General features: G+C 40.0%; 1 protein-coding gene across 3 annotated transcripts in view; it reads right to left on the bottom strand.

Moving 5' to 3' along the window:
• Window positions 1-3,947: 3,947 nt before the first annotated feature.
• sh3gl3a (SH3-domain GRB2-like 3a) overlaps window positions 3,948-21,583 on the bottom strand; it is a 40,991-nt gene continuing 23,355 nt past the window's right edge. Inside the window, exons 2-10 of one of the 3 annotated variants that reach the window (XM_037094645.1) lie at window positions 18,912-18,980; window positions 18,663-18,735; window positions 18,401-18,544; window positions 18,144-18,277; window positions 16,835-16,993; window positions 15,886-15,989; window positions 7,748-7,872; window positions 4,957-5,022; window positions 3,948-4,398 (exon numbers count right to left, since the gene is read on the bottom strand). In XM_037094645.1, the coding sequence (XP_036950540.1) occupies window positions 4,196-4,398; window positions 4,957-5,022; window positions 7,748-7,872; window positions 15,886-15,989; window positions 16,835-16,993; window positions 18,144-18,277; window positions 18,401-18,544; window positions 18,663-18,735; window positions 18,912-18,980 (1,077 nt within the window). In that variant the 3' untranslated portion in view covers window positions 3,948-4,195. The remainder of the gene's footprint in view (window positions 4,399-4,956; window positions 5,023-7,747; window positions 7,873-15,885; window positions 15,990-16,834; window positions 16,994-18,143; window positions 18,278-18,400; window positions 18,545-18,662; window positions 18,736-18,911; window positions 18,981-21,583) is intronic. The other 2 variants (XM_037094647.1, XM_037094646.1) reach the window with 2 other exon arrangements.

The raw sequence follows: 21,583 nt of genomic DNA, 5'->3' as shown, positions 1-21,583 counted from the left end.
ATTTTATCTTTCATGTTCAACTTCACAGCATGGACAAATGAAATGAATCAACATATCTTTCAAAAAATAGGTCCATTAATCAGGATAACCAATAGTCCAGGCTTTTAGCTGTTGTACAGGGGCGATTCTTCTCAGCAGAAAATATACACAGGCAGTGTAATCCAGAGCCAGATGATTGTTTTAGAGAAATACAAAGAACTGGCAAACGTTGATGAACCACAAACTGATTTCACCTCCAATTTACTGACTTGGAGTCAGGAACCTTAGAGACAGATATCTAAAAATCTGGATACACCAAAACTGTGCATCGTATAACTCTACTGATAACATCAAAATAACAAAAAAATTAAATAAAAAATAAGATGGTCTAAATATTGTAAAGATCTCTCAGTATTTTGCAAAACATTTCAGCCAAAACAGAAACTACTGCAGCTAATGACCAATGAGTTCTCTTTCCAACAGTTTCAACAAAACCTGAATTCATGAAGGGGGATTTACTGCAGGACTAGTTACCCAATAAATGGCAACTTAGTTCATGTTTCTTGTAATTTGGGTGAACCAACCCATCGTTTCATCAGAAACTGTGACTAGAAAGTGATTAGAAATCAGCCTGGTTAGACAACTTTTATCTATCATGATAATCATCAGAAAACTCCAAGCAGTGATGTTTGAAGCAAACCTGCTCCTCACTTAAATGTCACTACTATGGTGCATTAAATAATTTGAACTTTTGGGTCAAAATCTTACTGGATGGGCTGCCTTGAATAATCACAATGTAATGTAGATGCCACAAGGCACTTGCTAATCTGACCGGTTTGTATGCTGATGCTGGGTGAGTCTTAAAGCCTAAAGATGTTCAAATGATTAGTGAAGATTTAATACAGTGTTTAACACAGCATATACAGTAAGATGACCATATATGTAAGTTTTGTCATTTACAATGGAATCAAAATCAATGTGGATGTGCTATGTGTTTACAACACTGCGCAATGTCATTAGATGGCTGGGCAGGAAGGAGTGTGACATTGTCCTTAAAGACCGATCACTGATGAGTGGGTTCATCATTTAAGGTAGTGTCTTCCAAACTTTTTAGTTTGCAATCCTTTAAGACAAAACTGTGTGTACTTGTTACTGTTACATCCTCTTCCACCTCTGGGTGGTGTCGTTCACCCTGTTTGTGTTTTCTTTTGGCTGCTCTAGCTCTCTGCCCATCCCTAATGTGCTTCAGGTGTGAATTTCAATCATGGGGTGGAGTCACTACTTCTAAGAGGAGTTTTTCCAGCAGGGTTCGGATTCTCTCATCCCAGGGGTGCCTCCATGCCAACTGTTGCAGCTGCTGTTTTCCTGTTTTTCTTTTCACATTCTTGATTTCCTTTAAATTCCCTGTTTAATATTATTTTGTAAATAAATACCCCTAGACACATGCTCCTTTTGACTTTGGTCATTGTTGTGTTGTACTTAGGGTACATGGTTGTAACAGTTACCCCTGACTTCACAGGCTGCATGTTTTTGAGCAGCTGAGTCATTTTTACGCTCTTTGTTTTGAGATACTTAGCGACATAAAGAGGTAAAATTATACAGTTTTAAATGATCCAGGATAAAACTGGCAAAGGTAAGGGAGTACTATAGATGAATATTTTCTTTGTTGCAGACTAGAAAAATAAACCTAAAATAAAACCTATTGAGCTGGCAGTGTGCATGGGGAGCACTGTCATGGTCAAACTTGAAAAGACCGGCCTTATACTGGTAACACAATGTTGGTAGGATATTAAAAATAATAATGATGATGATGATGATGATTGATAATAATAATATTAGTAATAAAATCTCAAAAACCTCAAAATGTCAGTTAAAATATGTTGGTAATGCTTAGCTTGATGCCTTTGGAAGTAAAGCCTTAAAAGCCTTCATTTTCAAATGTTAGATGTTCAGAGGTTGACTTATATCTTATTGGGACTGTTGAGATGTTATGGACTATTTTACTTCATGTACATAAATGGACCAAGATTAACACATTTAGATCAGGCTGTGATCCCTGCTTTATTTCCAGACTGTAAAACTGTAAAGTCTAGTTAACATTTGAACTGAATAAAGAGCTAAGGTTATTATTATCTTCATGACGATTATAGTTTTGCTATATTAGAACCCTTTGTCAGTTGGCATAACACAAAACATCTTTTACATTTCATTTGGTTTTAGGGAGCAAACAGAGAGTTTCATCACTGTCCTAGGTCAGAATGAACATTTTTTTCACAGGGGTGAAACATTCCACTGCAGTTGGATGGAAGTAATGCAATAATAAATAATAAATAGCCCATTTGTCAGTCCTGATGTCACTTTTTGTAAATCTTTGCATCTCTGCTTTTATGTCATCTTGTGTTTATCTTTTCTCTTTCTTCTCTCTGTGTTCAGAACAGTTCTGGAAACAATGGGCCTGCAGGGGAAGGTCAAGCCCCAGCAGGCCAGAAACAAGTGGGTCCATTTAAAGAAAAAGTACAAAGTAGGTGCAGGTTTGAATGGTGATGTGGAAACTAAATTACATTTGTTTTACCCATGCAAGTTAATAAATAATTTGCTGAAAATTGCTGATGTGATTGATTTCCTGGTTTGTCCTCATGGATGAGGTATTAGGACAAAGGCCTTCCAGTGCCCACCCCTCCCGATCCTAACTGCCGTCATCCCTGAGGACACACCACGGCCAAGTGCTGCAGCAGGTGACCAGGAGGAGGAGGTGTCTCCAAGTGGTATATTTCTGGTTATTGTTCCTGGCTTTATGTTTCTACTGAGCTTTCATGATTACTGGTATGAACTTTGCTTTGGATTTGTACATTACTCTTGGTTTGTACTTTGCTCTAGTTATTAAAGCTCATTTTAGTGTTAGGATTTTTAAATACTTATTTCTTACTCCTGCCTCCTGTATGTTTACTGCATTTGGGTCCTCATCTTTTTACCAAATTTTAAGATTGGGAGCACAGCTCCACAACAAGCTGAACATCACACATGAGTCACAACATATTATAAGTTTCTTTCTTCTAATGTTGTCTATCTGCTACTTGGTGCAGGTATTGTCAGCCCTGCAGCTGCTGGAAATAAGTTGATGAGAGCAGTGAGAATGAACCAATCACAATGTGATCATTACTGATAGAAATAATGGTAAAAAAGTAGTCATAAAGCTTAGGCAAGACTTTACTGTAAGGCTTCCCAAAGCATCACTAAGAGAAAAGTAAGGCTTGAGTGTCAATAACGACACAAAACATAAAGTGCAAAAATCAGTGGAGGACAGGATAGTGGCAACCATATTGATGGTCATCTAGGGCAGCTAAGAAAAATATGGGAGTTCTTCTTCAACATACAGGCTGGTAATCAAGTCACCAAGTCCAAAAGGATCCCAAAAGGGTCAATTAAAACATTTGTTTAAATTGCTTACTTCACTTCGTTTAACCCTGTCAGCAGCACAAATTACATTCCATTCATCTCCACTGTGTTGGGGTAGAGACATAAAACTCAGAGAAGAAGATCAAAAAACTTGGACAAATAAAACTAAAACTATCTGCATGGTTGCACCTCTGCAATAGAGGTGGTTTGTCTTAAACATCAAGCAGATCATTTAGCAATCTGTGATGACATGTATACTTGGATTATTTTTGGGAGGTAGCTGTATGAAAATATCATAAGATTTAAATTTTCCTCAAGGGTATATAATGTTCCCATTGTGACTATAACGCCAATAAAAGCATTCAAGTTGTGTGTAGTGGATAACAATGCAGTCCTGATGTCCAGTGGTTCTCTTTAGAATTGAGCAGCCTCAGCTTGTGGTGAGGGTCACAGAAACAGGCAGACAGCTCAATGAGATAAGCGTCATCTGAATGACTGACTAAATGAATTACACAGTTTGAATTACACATTTTCTCCTTGGCCAGACCAAACAGGTAAAAGGGTGTCCCACATAAAGGCTTGGGTTTAAGTTTAGTTCAGGTTCATTAATATCAACAGAGAACACAATGTAATCAGCAACATTTGATCTTAAGTTGGCTGGAGACAAAACTACTACCTCTCTGGCTTGGTTTGACTGAAGAAGACAGACATTTTTTCAGCTTCAGGCTGAGCTGGCCTTCTGCATTTTCAGACCCGAGTCGAGCTGAGGACAGAAGCTAAGTGTGAAGAGGCAGAAGTGCAGGACTCCAGGTACATGTCCTCACTGTGGCAAGGGAACGATTACATCCACATAGTTTATGGGGAAAAAGCCGGAATCTCCGTTGATCATGCCCTCGTACCAATTTTCGTCTATCTGGTTGGTGAGGATGATGATATCACCCTCCTTGAAGCCCAGCTCCCCCTTGTTCTCGGGCTCAAAGTCATAGAGGGAGCGACAACATGGTTGGTCCATCACATCGGACTCTGCAAGGACGAGATTTTACAATTATTGAGGAATCATTTAACTCCTGCATATCAACGATTTCAGTTAATTGTAGGATCAATAAAATGTCTGAAAATAACCTGACATGGTTCTTTTTGCTTTGACAAAAAAAGAGCAACTCCGCCTGCTGATGATGACTGTGAGATTTGTTTGAAAACTCAAAAAAAGCAAAAGCTAGTAAGTTTACCTTGAATTAAGATTTTTTGTCTTTCTTCTTGATAAGCGTAAACTCTATCTATTGATGAAGCCCATGAAATACAATTGAAGGCTCAAGAGAAAGTTAGTAAATTGACCTTCATTTGTCAGCGATCAGTAGTATTACTGAGCTATCTCACTGCAATGATGAAGACCCTGCGATGTGGCTAAAACAAAAGATCTACTTGTTTTATCAGACTAACAACCCAAAGACCCATTGAGGTTGAGACCAGTTGTTCATAAAACAGGATTCACTGAAAACTGTTGTTGGTTGATTTTCTGTCAATTAATCTGTTCAGACCTGTTAAACAATCTTGAATGCAGAGGCAGTGTGTGTTACTCACGATGAATATTGCCATTGGTAGTGGGACTCTCAGGCCATGACAGTTGAACAGAAGTTATATGATCAGCTGGGTGAGATGCAAAAACAAATGGAGATGGTGTTGAGCACAAAACAACATGAATCAATGCACACAATCAGTAAATGATGGAGAAATAATTCTAAAATTTAACTAGAACTGCAAGCAGCTATGAACGGTGGCCAAGCCCCCCGCGCAACTCGGACCCCGTGCACCGCAGAGCTCATGGAAGTTTGCCCCAAAGGATGATGGATTCGGGGTAAAAGTGAGGACACAGGCCAACGTCTGAGCCATGGTATTGGCTGTAATGGGAAGTGCACTGGAAGTGCAAAAGGCTGAATGTGTACTGATTTGGATTTGTTGTACTAAATCATGCCCACTTTGACCAATCCTTAATTAACTATATGGCTGGCCTCAGGAGTGACCCCACATCATTATTATTGCAACAAAAAATGAGAGTGACAAGGAAAAATGCATGTTTGTTGATTAGTGTGTGGTGACTTAACAAAGGAAAAGTGCAGCAGAAGTGGGCGGGGCCTATGTCAGAAAACCTAGCTCTATTTGGAAAATACGTGAATATGATGTTTATGAATGTGTTCTTTAAATGTGGAAGTTAAAGGCAGAAACGCATTTACATCCGTTATAATGCCACCTATAGGCCAATTTGCACCAAATTTGGCTCAGAGCCTCTGAATGACTTCAGGAACAATTAAATTAAGTTTGAATGTTGAAAGCATTTAGTTTGACCGAAATATGAGACAATATGTGTTTTTTAGCTAGCAAAGAAGACTGTTGGTTACTGACTATTTGGTTATAACTAGCAGGTTTTTTGTAGTGCCAAAATTCTTTTGACAACTTTTGATCAGACACATCTGGAGATTCAATGTGCAAATTTTCAGGCAGAGGTGCTTAAATTGTAGGAGGAGTTGAAAAAAGTAGGTTTTGCATATGTGACGATTTAGCGAACATTTATTGAAATTTTTAACAGTGTTTCATGCCTCCATGCAGACCATCTGATATTAAGAAACCTACCCAGTTCACACAGCTTCTTCAGTGTAGCAGTTTTTTTTGCTCCACCTTTTTGTAAATAAAACTGCAGCAGCTTGATCATAGAGTGGTTAAATGTCTCACAGTAAGGAACGTTGTGATCAGCTGATTTTGTGCAATTCTCCAGTGTGTGTGCGGTGCACTGCATGATCCGTGTGCCCCCTTCATGTGAATGATATGCACCTCCGACATTTACTCCTAGTCACTTCAGTAAAGGAACATCCTCAGAATAGAAAGACATGGGACGTGCGTGTTTAGCTTTATGGAAGGCGAGGAGAAAAATATTAAACAGAGTTTGCCGCTGTTCTTCATTCAGCTTGTCTCGCCATCTTGTAAGTGGGCAACTGGACATTTCTTCTCGGCTAGCTTGTTTATTAGCAATGGCTTGCGCTGGCATTGTGTGCTCCTTGCTCTTTTCATTTGTCAAATAAAGGATGGTTGAAATTCTTTGAACCTTTATAAAACGCACCTGTTTTGTCTGCTAGATGTGGATGTGAGCGTCAAATCATGCACCACATTTCACTGCACTCATTGTTAGCTTCAAGCCACTGCACATCTTGGAGCCACTTCTCCACTTTTTTTGTTCGGCTCTGGCTCTAGTTGGTGTTTCTTTGTAGGTGGCAAAACGCCAAAGAAGCTGCTTAACGTCTGTTGCTTTTTCGACATGACAGTAGTTGATGAGCAACATGTGTAAGGTTTGATGAGATCGGCCAAGTACGCAAAGGCGGGTAGTAACTCAAGTGGCGTTACAAATTCCTGATTTTAATCACGCATGTGTACCTGTGTACCAGTTATGTGTACCCCTAGTTATAGGCAAAAATGCGTTGGCCTAGGCTATAGCGCCCCTGCAGGTGAATATATTGCTTATTGATCAACCATCAAAGTAAAACTCCATGTAAAAAGATAGAATCAAGAAGAGGGCAAGATCCATGTGCACAGACTGTGAATCCGAGAGCACGGTTTATGTTTTTTTTACAATGTGGCTCCGTAGATACAGACTGAGTCAAATGGGTCCAACTGAGGTTTCTAATAAAATAGAGTGTCTGGTTCCAGAGGGGGAGAGAGAAACTTTGAAGTGTTCACTGTAGTCTGGACTGCTCACATGTGCCACCTGGTGATTGCTGGTGCACACTACAGCTAATGGAATGGAAACAAATTCATACACTGATGCCATTCAAGGTGCCAACTGCTCATTGTTGTCTAGTATGATGCTGCCCCCTTTTTGATTTCAGTAGGAATATGACATGCAGCTACTTCTTATATATTGCACCTTTAAAAAGCATACAGACACATAGCAAGCAACCAACTTAAAGGGATGGTCAGGAAACAGGTGGATGGGGAACAAGCAAAAAAAAAATCTATAGATGGACATATTCTAAAACACTACACATGGTAAGCTGCATTATTGAGTGAAGATAAGTATTATTACTGCATTTGATGTTATGTTAACACATGGTCCAGCTTCATTATATCTGATATGACAGAAATCAATGCAGAATGGAAGGGAGCACACACAATATCTAATAAAAGGTGCCACAAAGTGCCTTACACCTAAACACTGTATAACAGAACACCTATTTTTCCCACTGAATGTGTGGTATGTGTGGATACCTATGAAGGACAACAGAAAAAGGTATAGACTAGAACTAAAATCAAAATCATGAAGATGGGGCTGAAGAAAAATAAAGTACAGACAAATAAAAAACAGACTGATATGTGGCAGTTCTACCAGTGGACTTTCGAGAGGAGCTATAGGAGAGGTCGTTGTGCTGACTGTTGTCCAGGGCCTCCATGCTGCTCCTGATAGACTTTGGTTTGAACTCTCTTTTGGGCTGGCTGCTAGCGGCAGATATCCTGGAAAGCACAGAGTAAAATTTATAACAAAAAAAAAAAGATAATTTGACCAAATCAGAAGTGACTGTGAAAAGGCAAACCAAGACTAGTTAGCTGGGCTATACTGTCTGACTATTCCCTTTTGTGGTACATAGTGGTATTATGACACAGGACAGGCAAGCACGTTAGCATGCTAACTTCAGTAGACATCTCTGCAACACAGACATATATACATACATGCAGACTACATCAGGAGCTCATTATATATAATATTAATAATATATATATATAAATATATATATAAATGTTTTATAAAAAATAAATATATAAATGTTTTACAAAATCAAACCCTCCCTGATCAGGATGTAACATCCGATTCCGATCGACTCTGAAACCATGTGATCGGTGACATGAATATTACATGAATGAGATGTATAACCTGTGACATAACATCCTTTAAAAAACTCAGTTAAACCATGTGTAAACTGGTGCTGGTGATGCAAGTTTTCTCAGGGTTTACTTAGTGAGTCCTGCCTGAAGTGTATTTTTTTGGAAAACTACCATTTTTGCCTCGTATTAAAAAGTGCCCTTTCTGTGTGTGTGTTTTTTTTTAATGAATAAACAAATTCATGTTGTGCAAGAGAGAAGGGGGAAAAGAAGCTGCATCAAAAATGAGCTCCTGAATATTTGTCAAACTTAGACCTAAAAAGTGTCAACTAGCTAGCTGTCAACTGTGTAACTTGCTGTCAACTGCTAACTGGGACTAATTTGGATACTACCTGCCACTGTTACCAAAATTTACAAGAAGAACTGCACTAAAGATGATACCAGAAGAGGTATCCTGTGAAGACAGGAAGAAGAACAAACAAACAAATCCAAAAAATACTGTGTTTAAAAGGCTAGAAAAGCAAAGAAGCAGTTAGTCTAGCCTCTGTGGCGTAAACAAGTGTTCGCCATGGAAACCAGTCCGAAGGCAGCTAACAGAACTGAGAGCCGGGAGGTTAGATACCCTGCTAAATGTAAGAGTGCAGCAGCTATGGAGAAACACAAGGACAAGACACTACGGGAGAATCCAGAGGTCCTCCACTGACTACACCCAAAACAAAGATGAAGGAAGAAGAACAACCTCATATTCTTCACGGACTCCATCTACATCTGGAAAGATACTTTGTGCAACAATTATGCATACACATCCAGTGAAGAGGATGGTGAGAACAGAGAAAGGAGTTTCGCCAGGAAAGTCCAACATCTGACAGATCAACTCTCAGAAGTCCCCACAGTGACAACCACAGAGACAAAGACTCTCCTTGCAAGTGTCCCAAACACCTGCCTTGTCGCTGTCTCACCATCTTTGCTCTGCACCAACAACACCCTGGCAACTCCAGATACACCCACCCAGCCGCCAACATCCAGCTCTGCCCATCCCAGCTACCCTCCACTCAGCCAGAAGAACAAGCTCCACAAGTGGTCCTGCTGGCTGACTCAAATGGAAAATTCCTGGACACAAACAGGCTTTTTCCTGGTAACAAATTGCTGTCGAAATGCTGCAGCACCACAGGCCAGGCAATGAAGCTGTTAAATAAGTAGACCCTCAGGAGCCCTCAATACCTGGTGATCATCACAGGAACCAATGACCTGCACAGCTTCCGAAAGGACACTGCTGAGGCAGCGAGGAAGATTGCAGAGCAGGCCAGTAAGGAATTCCCTGACACCCTCATTGTGATCTCAACCCTGCTACCTAGGACAGACATCCCCTCCTCATGTCATCCATGACATCAATATGGAGATCAGAAGAGGATGTGCCACCTTACCCAACATCCGCCTGGCCCTCCACCCAACCATTGGCACCTGGGACCTCTATGAGAAGGTGAAGATCTTTGCAAAGACCCTCAAAGACACGGCCCTTGGACGCAGTCCTTCCACCCTCTTTTCTACAAGAAGCTTCAGAGACCATCCAAGATGCCCAGGATCCCCTTGCTGTGAGGAGACACAACAGCTCAGCCTGGAACTCCCAACTCCCCACATGCCCACCATCTCACCACTGTTTTGATTGTTTTCTTATGCATTAATTTCATTTAAGCTGTTGTAATATTCAGGGTCTCCACTCCTTAACCTTTGAGCTGAAGAGCAGAAACCCTGAATTCATGAATTCTATCAAAGACGTTGATATAATTGTATTGAAAGAAACATGGTGTCAAAATGATTTGCTCACTCACTGTCCTCCAGGAAGTCATGGTGCCCTCTGCAAAATTAAAAAGCATACGTAAGGGCAGAACATCGGGGGAATCTTGGTGTGGTATAAAGGAGATCTTTGCCATCACATCTCACCAGTAAAACAGGGTAAATCACACATTTGGTTGACATTAAATCAACTGGCATAACTGATAGGGATCTATATCTCTATGTGATTTATATACCCCCAGTAGACTCTCCTTATTTTGAAGAAGACATCTTTGACACTCTCCATTCAGAAATTGCTGACTTACATGCCTAGGGAAACAGGCTTCTAACTGGAGATCTGAATGGACTAACAGGAATTGAACCTGATGTCATGGACCCACAGGGCAACAACCATGTATTTGGTCAGGCCCCTCTGTTTACCACACCAACCATCACCCATCGGAACAACCTTGACTTTGAAATAAATCAATGTGGCAGGGAGATAGTGCATCTCTGTGAGGTTTTAGGCCTGTACATAGTTACTGGTAGGTTCAGAGGGGACTCTTTAGGGAGATTCACATACTCCTCAGCACTTGGGTCTAGTGTAGTGGAATATGCAATCACTGACCTGGACCCCTCCACTCTCAGTGCATTCACTGTCAGACAGCAATCCCCCCTCTCAGACCACAACCAAATAAATGTGTTCTTTAAACTCTCAGATCAAATGAGTGACACGAAAAGGGAACCCAGTAAGCTGCTTAAATTAAACCCTACTTACAGATGGGCCCCAGACAGTGGAGACAGATTCATCATGGCCATGAACTCACCTGATCTGATGAATGACATATCAATATATGTCCAAAAACAATATGTCTCTACCAGAGATGGTGTAAATAAGGCCACTGATGATATCAATATGATATTTCATAAGGCAGCTATAAAAGCTGACCTCATGAAACAAAAACAGAAGCCTGTTAAAAGACAAAACGATGACAAATGGTTTGATCAAGAATGCAAGACCATCAGAAAAGACCTTAGAAAAGTAGCAAATTAAAAACATCGCCAACCAAGCAACCCAGCCTACGAATTAGATACAATGAAATTTTAAAGAAATACAAATTACAATTAGGAACAAAAAACTAAATTATACTCTCATGAAACTTTAAGATATTGAGAATGCCATTAATCAAAATCAATTCTGGGATATGTGGAACAAGTTCAACATAAAGCAACAGACACTACTCATCCAAAAGGGTGACATCTGGAGAGCACATTTTGAAAATCTGTACAAAGACATACCAATAAATCTAATCAGTTCAGATCAATGTATCAATGTACACAAGAAAAACTCCAAACATTAGAAGAAACAATTAAAAACAACTAAAATCCCTTTGATTTCCCAATTACTTGGGAAGAATTGACCACACAGACAAAATCTCTCCAGCCGAGGAAAGCTTGTGGTCCAGACAGCAAAATGAAATGCTCAAATGCAGCACCCCAGAGATGCAGGGTGCAGTGTTGAAGTTGTTCAATACTGTACTACAGTCAGGATGTTTTCCTGACATCTGGTGCAAAGGGCTCATTTTCCCCAATTCATTAGAGTCGGGACAAATCAGACCCTAATAACTACCTTGGCATCTGTGTCAGCAGCTGTCTGGGTAAATTATTCTGCAGTATTCTAAATAAAAGAATACTAGATTTCCTTGAGGAACACTCCATCTTGAGTAAAAGTCAAACTGGCTTCCTCCCAAAACACCGCACCACTGACCATGTATATACCCTTCACACCTTAATTAATAAACATGTACACCAAACAAAAGTGGTAAAATATTCACTTGTTTCATTGATTTCAAGAAGGCTTTTGACTCTATTTGGCATGAAGGGCTTTATTACAGGGTCCTACACTGTGGTATAGGGGGCAAAATGTATGATCTGGTTAAATCAGTGTATTCGGAAATTTTGTGTGGTGTTAAAATTGGAGACAAACAAACTGACTTCTTCACCCAGGGAAGAGGTGTACACAAGGGCTGCAATTTAAGTCAGACTCTATTTAATGTGTATATAAATGAACTTGCTGTTAAGTTGGATCAATGTGCTGCTCCTGGCCTCTCCCTCCTCGATAGAGAGGTGCAGTCTTTGTTTTATGCTGATGACCTTGTTCTACTGTCTCTTACTGAACAAGGGCTACAGCAACAGCTAGGCACAGTAGAAAAGTACTGTCAAAACTGGGCCCTGGGAGTAAATATGAAGAAAACTTGTCATGATCTTTCAAAAACACCCCAGATGTCAGGAGAACAAACACTAGTTTACCATAAATAAGCATGTCATTGAACATAGCATGAGTTATACCTACCTTGGTATAAACATCACAGTATCAGGGAGTTTCAACATGAATGCACTAAAAGAAAAAGCTCAAAAAACCCTACATGCAAACAAAAGAACATTTTATAATTTCTAAATTCCAGGCAAAATCTGGCTTAAAAAATAGTGTCATCCAGCCCATTGTGCTATACTCGCTGGGACAAACATCCAACAGAATCCTTACATGCAGAATTCTGCAAATACATCTTACACGTACACAGAAACACACCAACAAATGCATGTACAGTGGGGCAAATAAGTATTTAGTCAACCACCAATTGTGCAAGTTCTCCTACTTGAAAAGATTAGAGAGGCCTGTAATTGTCAACATGGGTAAACCTCAACCATGAGAGACAGAATGTGGGAAAAAAAACAGAAAATCACATTGTTTGATTTTTAAAGAATTTATTTCCAAATTAGAGTGGAAAATAAGTATTTGGTCAGCTACAAAGAAGCAAGATTTCTGGCTGTCAAAGAGGTCTAACTTCTTCTAATGAGGTCTAACGAGGCTCCACTCGTTACCTGTATTAATGGCACCTGTTTTAACTCATTATCGGTATAAAAGACACCTGTCCACAACCTCAGTCAGTCACACTCCAAACTCCACTATGGCCAAGACCAAAGAGCTGTCGAAGGACACCAGAGACAAAATTGTAGACCTGCACCAGGCTGGGAAGACTGAATCTGCAATAGGTAAAACGCTTGGTGTAAAGAAATCAACTGTGGGAGCAATTATTAGAAAATGGAAGACATACAAGACCACTGATAATCTCCCTCGATCTGGGGCTCCATGCAAGATCTCACCCCGTGGCGTCAAAATGATAACAAGAACGGTGAGCAAAAATCCCAGAACCACACGGGGGGACCTAGTGAATGACCTACAGAGAGCTGGGACCACAGTAACAAAGGCTACTATCAGTAACACAAGGCGCCGCCAGGGACTCAAATCCTGCACTGCCAGACGTGTCCCCCTGCTGAAGCCAGTACACGTCCAGGCCCGTCTGCAGTTCGCTAGAGAGCATTTCGATGATCCAGAAGAGGACTGGGAGAATGTGTTATGGTCAGATGAAACCAAAATAGAACTTTTTGGTAGAAACACAGGTTCTCGTGTTTGGAGGAGAAAGAATACTGAATTGCATCCGAAGAACACCATACCCACTGTGAAGCATGGGGGTGGAAACATCGTGCTTTGGGGCTGTTTTTCTGCAAAGGGACCAGGACGACTGATCTGTGTAAAGGAAAGAATGAATGGGGCCATGTATCGAGAGATTTTGAGTGAAAATCTCCTTCCATCAGCAAGGGCATTAAAGATGAGACGTGGCTGGGTCTTTCAGCATGACAATGATCCCAAACACAGCCAGGGCAACAAAAGAGTGGCTTCGTAAGAAGCATTTCAAGGTCCTGGAGTGGCCTAGCCAGTCTCCAGATCTCAACCCCATAGAAATCCGTGGAGGGAGTTGAAAGTGCGTGTTGCCCAACGACAGCCCCAAAACATCACTGCTCTAGAGGAGATCTGCATGGAGGAATGGGCTAAAATACCAGCAACAGTGTGTGAAAAGCTTGTGAAGAGTTACAGAAAACGTTTGGCCTCCGTTATTGCCAACAAAGGGTACATAACAAAGTATTGAGATGAACTTTTGGTATTGACCAAATACTTATTTTCCACCATGATTTGCAAATAAATTCTTTAAAAATCAAACAATGTGATTTTCTGGGTTTTTTTTCCACATTCTGTCTCTCATGGTTGAGGTTTACCCATGTTGACAATTACAGGCCTCTCATCTTTTCAAGTGGGAGAAACTGCACAATTAGTGGTTGACTAAATACTTATTTGCCCCACTGTATAGCAGAATTAGGCAGCTACCCACTGATAATCCACATTCAAAAGAAAACGCTCAACTTTTCCAGTCCAGACCCTGAGACACAGTCCACTCCAAAGCCCTCCAAACTCAAGAGCTGAGCCCAGAAAAGAGTCCCCTATGTCACTTGGTACTGAGGCTAACTGCCTCCTCTCAGACACAGTCTGACCAGCCTCACTGCTTTCTAAACACCAATCAGAGTCAAGCAAATTATAACACAATGTAAAGAAACCTATCTGGAACATTGGAAAGAAGAAACTAAAAGCCAAAGTAGATTAGAATGGTATCTGGCCTTAAACAGAGATTATGAATTAGCAGAATATCTCTCTACTGTCAGAGATAGAAATCAGAGACAGATCCTGACCAGGTACAGGCTCAGTGACCTCAAACTGACAATCCAAACAGCAAGACACAAAAAATCATGTGGTCATTGTGTAACTGGTGAGGTCGAGAAAGAGATGCACTTTCTCCTACAATGTGAAACATTCAATGAAACAAGGAACATTCATTTTGAAAAATTCAGCTCTCTAATGTCAGATTTCAAAGAGCTGAATGACCAATCAAAAATAAAAATACTCCTGGGAGAAGGACACGTATCTTGCTGCCCAGTATATATCAACATGCCACAACCTGAGGGACAGTGAATGAGAGAGAGTGAGTGAGTGAGTCAGTGAGAGAGAGAGAGAGAGAGAGAGCGAGAGAGAGAGAGAGCGAGAGAGAGAGAGAGAGAGAGAGAGAGAGAGAGAGAGAGAGAGAGAGAAGCTGTTGCCTCATCGAGAACTCCACCACGCACACGTGAGATGAGAAGTGACAGTGGAGCGACTTGAATCTTTGTGAGTTATAAATCCATTACCATAACGTCCTTTTAGGGGTTAACAAGTCGCCTTCCACTTATTCAACTTAAATATGATTCATATTTCAGAAAAGTGCCCATTTGTGCTTGTTAAACTAACTGCTTGTTAATGAGAGTTAAGAATAATCTAGGAATCTGACAGCTGTCTGTGTCAGCTGTTTATCTTGCCACAAATCTTAAACTTCTTCCAGATACTGAGTTTACTGTGACTTTGCTGTTGTAAAGATTGCTGTTCCTACTAACATTCACAGTAGCAGGCTTTGTCACACTTTTAGATGTGTAGCCTGCATTTGTAGTTTGCACTTGCCCTCCAATTAATAGCCTAATAATAAAAAAAACAGTGTTTCACTGCTTTTTAAGAAGAAGTGACACAAAAGAAAAGGCAATTGCATATCACTCACAGCTACACAGAATACACAGCTAAGTAGTTAGCTTTCTATAAGTACTTGTTTATTAATTTTAAATTAATCTATGTATTATGTTATTAAGGCCTGAAAAAAAATTTACTGCCATTTTCTGACTTTGAGCCCCTGTCCTTCTATAATCATGTGCACGTCCCTGGTCAGTGTGGATGTCAGTGAGCCTCCATTACATGCTCAGAGCCATCCAGTATATAGTTCCTAAATGTGCTGCTCAAAGACCTTCTCTCATGACTGACATTCATGCTGAAATGAGAAATAACTTTTTAAACTCTAGAGCCAAAGTGAGATTGTTCAAAGGACAAACACTTCTAAGTAATTAAAGACAGCAGAGTGAAGGTGAGGGGTGGCCTCAGTACAAGACAAAGAGCACGTCTCTTACGTCCTCTGCAGCTTTCTGCTGAGCTCCTCCAGGATTTCACTTGACTGCCAGTGGTACTCTACGGCTGCCTCAATCAGTGCTGACAGCTGGCACACCTGCTCCACCTATTGGCCACAACCGTGTGTGCAGACACAAGCAAATAAACACAGACACATACATACATCAACTCACCCTGATGCAAAGTGACTCAACTCCTTTGTAAAAGGAGTCTGGAACGTAACACTTCGTAATCTATTATTTTTACAATGATCACAAATTCAAATATTAATGAAATATAGAACTTGGGTATTAACTCATGATATAGTTTTGTGTACTGTATACTGGATGTCAGTACATTAAAATCTTATCTCTTCACAATGTATGTATCAAACCTGATCTTTTCCCATATCTACTTCATATAATACATCTAAAAATGCAAGAATCTGAAAAAACCTTCACTTTGTTTCAACCACTGAGAAAGAAATATAGTAAAATTTGCATGCAAACCTAATCTATTCTAATCTAATCTTATCTCCCTGTTGAACAGTTTGGTGACATTGCCTCCTATTGTGATGTTTTATGAAACTCTGTAATTGAAACTATTCATTGCTTAACATGTTTACATTGCTAACTGCTTTATATTTAATACTGGCTATATGGGGCGGCTGTGGCACAATATGTAGAGCGGGTTGTCTAGTCATCGAAAGGTCACTGGTTTGAATCCCAGCTCCCCCTAGCTGCATGTTTAAGTGTCCTTGAGCAACATACTAAACCCCAAATTGCTCTTGATGAGCAGTTGACACCTTGCATGGCAGCCTCTGTCATCAGTGTATGAATGTGTCTGTGAATGGGTGAACGTGGCATGTATTGTAAAGTGCTTTGAGCGGTCAGCAGACTGGAAAAGTGCTATAAAAATGCAAGACCATTTATATGTAATTTTTTTTAATGTAGAAGTTCCAGATTTGCTTACATCATTCTCTAAAAAGTTAAACATGCTCCTCTCTGCCAGCTCTTTGCTTTCCTCAAACTTCTCCACAGCCTGTCTGATCTCCTCATCTGGGATCTTCCCCTGACGCTTCTTCTTATAGTCGAAGTCTAACCGGCGGCCCTCCAGCTTCTTCAGGTGGTGCTGCAAGCACAAACAGGAACAAGTCAATATCATGTATCTTATTTTTAGTCGTCACATGTCCAATGCTTCTTCTGCAAACATATTGTATGGCCTTTACTGGCATTACCTTAGAGACTGTCATAATAGCAATAGTAACAATGCAAATGCACATCTTGTGCAAACAGTATGCAGGTAAATAATTTTGTTTCAAAGTTCCTACACATTTTTCATTTCAAATTTCATACTTTTCAAGTCTCACATTTAATCTCTGTAGAACTTTCATACAACATTTAAAATCTAAGTACTAATAGCTAGAAGTAATAAATGGTTTGTAAATCCAAGTGGGAACATGCATGTTACATTCTGAATACATTATCTATGCTACTGCCACCATGTAACATATGTCAACGGATCCCATTTGGTATCCTGTGCCAACCAGACATTATATTTTGGTGTAGTTCTAACAAACTCCGGTGTGTTTTTGGTACCCATTATGGATGCACTGATCTGATATACAAAATCAGTGATGAAATCAATACTGTCCTAAAGCAGATCAGTTCAAGCCAAGAAATGAGCAATTCATGTGCAGTGTTTCAATTTAGCTTCTTTGTCAAGTCATTGTAAAATGTCATTTTCTGGCTGTAAGTTATATACTCTTGTGTTCATTTACACATAAATAACTCAAATGAGTTTCACAGTGTCACAGATTTTCAATTTGAAAAAAAGAAAGCACTGGTATCACATCAGCACTCAGGTGATATCTTGATCTAAGGTGCCAGAATATGTGTCAGCAGAGAAAGAGTTGCATAGATGCATTCCTAGCAACTATGTGAATGTTAGTAATGCAAGTATGGGAGTTTACACTGGTCCAACAGCAGTTACACACGTGGACATGTGAAATCTTGGCACACCCTGGAGGTGTTATCACATTTCCCCTGTGTTGCAAAGGCTATCATCATAACTGGAACTTGAGGGCTTGGTTTTGAACTATGGAACAAAGGCAACCCTGTGATCTTAATACCACTCGTATTTTGCCTGGAAAAAAGAATCATTTATAAAATGGCACCCCCCTGCATTTCACCTCATGTACGAAGAAGTACTTTATATGTCCCTTTACAGAGTTTTTTTTTTGTTTCAAGTTTAGTTTCTGGTACAGGCTGCTGCAATGTACCGTGATCTCTTTGAGGTCCTTATCCTGTAGATTATGCAGGGGGTCAATAAAGTTTTGTTTGACGTTTATGTCCAGGGAGTCTTTCACATCTGCCAGCTGCCTCATGGCCTCACCCATGTCCAACAGAGCACAGCCTAGAGGACAGAGACAGACATCATCGTTTTGTGTGTGTGTATGTATAGTTTCCAGCAAGAGGCTTTATTTCTACATACTGGCAGTTGATATATAACAATGTTCTCAAATATGAGAACAGGTACCAAAGACAGAGTCTTCTCCCAGTTCATGGCCGTAGCGCAGCATGCAGTCTCCCAGCAGGCCTTCAGTCTGAGCGTAACCAGTGGTCTTCACTTGTCCTCGGATCTTTGACATTGTGTTAAGCATGTTCAGTTTGGCTCGAGAAGCTAAGGAGGAAAACAAATAATATATCACATACTCAATGCATTTTGCAAGACAGTGTTGTAATGGGACATAAAACTGCAGCACATTCTTAAACAAAATAACATAACACATTTTTTCTACCTGGGTTAGGTTGAAGGTATTCTGTTGTTTTGGACAAGAGGTCAAACACTGACTTATTGGTCACCTCAATTTTCTGATAGGAGCAAGAAAAGATGATCAAAAACAGATATTACAGTTATGTGAATTTATTTTTTTCTGTCCTATGGGATTTTTGAAACTTTCAATTTAGTCAGTTATTGATTCAGTTGTCCAAGCTTGGCTAATGGATAGCGATAACAATATTGTTAGTGAAGATAATTCATCCAGCACCCTCTCCATCTCCATGAAGTCTTCATCCAGCTTCGTTCCCTCGGCTCCACTGATCTTTTCACTGAGTAGCTGTACAGAGAGAGCAGAGACAGGATTATAAAGGACTGAAAAATACACTTCAAAAACAACAATATGAGGGTAGAAGGACAATAATAATTAACGTAAAGCTCATGAAATATTTAAGTGTGTGGATGCTTTCTTAACACTCAGTAGCAGCCTGTCTACATTATTTCGCTGCACACATCTCACTTTCTTACAACCTGAGTATTATTTTCCACATTAAGGTGTTTTCTCCATATTTAACATTTCATTCATCCCTTCATTTGCAGAACACTTAATATGATAACACAATTTGACATTTTTACAATTTAATGGTTAACTAACTGCAGTTGTATAGTTCTTTACTAGTCTTACCGAACACTCAAAACACTCATCCGTTTGCACACATATTCATAAACAGGTGACAGAAGGTGTAAAATGCCACCTGCTCACCAGGAGGGATTTAATAAAAGGTCGAAAGTGAAATAGAAGTGCTGTCTTCACTTACTATTTCACAGAGGAGTACAGAGAACTTATAGAGACCTTCATAACATGGTGCAGCAACAATCAGTTGAAGATCAATATCAGCAAATCCAATGAGCTCACATAGTGCTTTGTGTTCTATTAGTGTGTAAGTTCATGAGAAAAACAAAAAGCAAAATGCTGATTCTGACACAACACAGAGGGGCTACAAAATGGAAAACATGGAGCATTCACACATATGTTGAACCAGTAGCACAGATGATCTGTACCTTCAGCACAGAGTGAAGGTGGACACCAAAGATGTCACTAATTCAGTGTCTGACTAAATGTGAAATATGGTCACAATCTCTCCTTCTGTTGAGTTATGGTGTTGAATAATGGTCAGAAAAGTACTTTTGCAGAACATTATGATGTCACCCTAAAGTTGACCTTTTGGATATAAATCACATTGTCATCACATCATCACTTTATTCTGTTAGACATGTATGTGGAATCTTGTCATAGTTGTTACCATACAAATTATTGAATTGTGGCCAAAAACATGTTGTGCGAGGTCACAGTGACTTTTGACCCTTGACCACCAAGATGTTCAGTTCATCCTCGAATCCAAGTGGTGGTTTTGCCGAATTTAGAGAATATCCTGCTGTTTGACTATCTTACAGAGATTAGGGGTGTAACGATTCTCCAAAACCTCGATTTGATTACATTTTCTATTCTAAGGTCACGGTTCGCTTCGATTCTCGATTTTTACATTTGTTTTTTTTAAAGCACAGGTTGCTATGCCATTTTTAGACTAGACTTTTATGTAATATAATATCTGACCATTGTTCGACCATTGTACCACACTACATTGTAAAATTTAAAACATTTATTAACATAATGTAACAATAACTTATACCTTCAGTCAGTTGGAAACTTAATCAAAATAACCTTCCATCTAGTTTCTGCAGAGCTTGCACACTGTGCCTTTTTTGTTGACAACGCCAATGTTGTCGACAACGTGAACCAGTGACTTCAGTGAAAGAGGAGGGGGTTCAAGTTCTGTTGATGGGTCTCTTGAATCTGCAGTTGCCATTGTTTTAAGAGTGGGTAGCCCCTTTCAGGAATAGGGCAGTGCGTGAGGTGTGTGTGCGTAAGGTGTGAGTGGGTGAGCAAGCATACGTGTGGATACTAGTGAATGAACGGGAGAGGAAGGAGGAGCCAAAGGAGTTGCAGTCGTAGCAACAGCAATAAAATGTATAATATAGGCTGCAGTTTTATTGTGAATAAAGGCGACGGCTAGATACAGCAAAACTCCCTGGTATTATTTCCCGACCAGCTTAACACGTGACAGTGGTTCACCCCGAAGGTAAACAGGCCCTGGAGGAACTCATCTCCCATGTGATTTCCGACCATGGTCCGGGAGCCGAACAGGAATGGTGTAACACCATGCTATCATTTGTCTGGCTGTAGCTAACAGCTATCAGCTTAGCTAGTAGCTAAGCTAAGTGTTTTTTCCACTTGGCAAGCTGACCGGATGTGACATAGGGGTGTGGCAGCATCGACGATTCTATTTTTTAATTCTAAGTTCGAGATTATGACTTCACTTTGGTCGATGTCTATTTAAAATCGAAATCGTGACACCATTAACGGTGACCATTCATTATTTATTGCCAGGAACTATCAAACTACAGTCATGGAAAAAATTATTAGACCACCCTTGTTTTCTTCAATTTCTTGTTCATTTTAATGCCTGGTTCAACTAAAGGTACATTTGTTTGGACAAATATAATGATAACAACAAAAATAGCTCGTAAGAGTTTAATTTAAGAGCTGATATCTAGCCATTTTCCATGGTTTTCTTGATAGTAACCAAAATCACTTAAGTTCTTACATCAATAGCTATGGCACTGTACTGCCAAAAACACTGCTTTTAAGCATTACATGTTTTCTTTTCTGTTTGCTTTAAACACATGATACACACAGGAGTTAGTACTTGATTGCGTAACCATTGTTTTTGATGACTGAAGCCATGCATCTTGGCATGCTCTCCACCAGCTTCTGACATTGTTCTGCTGTCACAGCAGCCCATTCCTGTTGCACAAATTCAAACAAATTTGCTTTGTTTTTGAGCTTGTGGTTCTCCATTTTGAGTTTGATGATTTTCCATA

The sequence above is a fragment of the Acanthopagrus latus genome, chromosome 4 (genome assembly GCF_904848185.1).
Source record: "Acanthopagrus latus isolate v.2019 chromosome 4, fAcaLat1.1, whole genome shotgun sequence".
Classification (NCBI taxonomy): domain Eukaryota; kingdom Metazoa; phylum Chordata; class Actinopteri; order Spariformes; family Sparidae; genus Acanthopagrus; species Acanthopagrus latus.
Note: the sequence above shows the minus strand (reverse complement) of the source record. Positions and strands in the feature narration are given on the sequence as shown.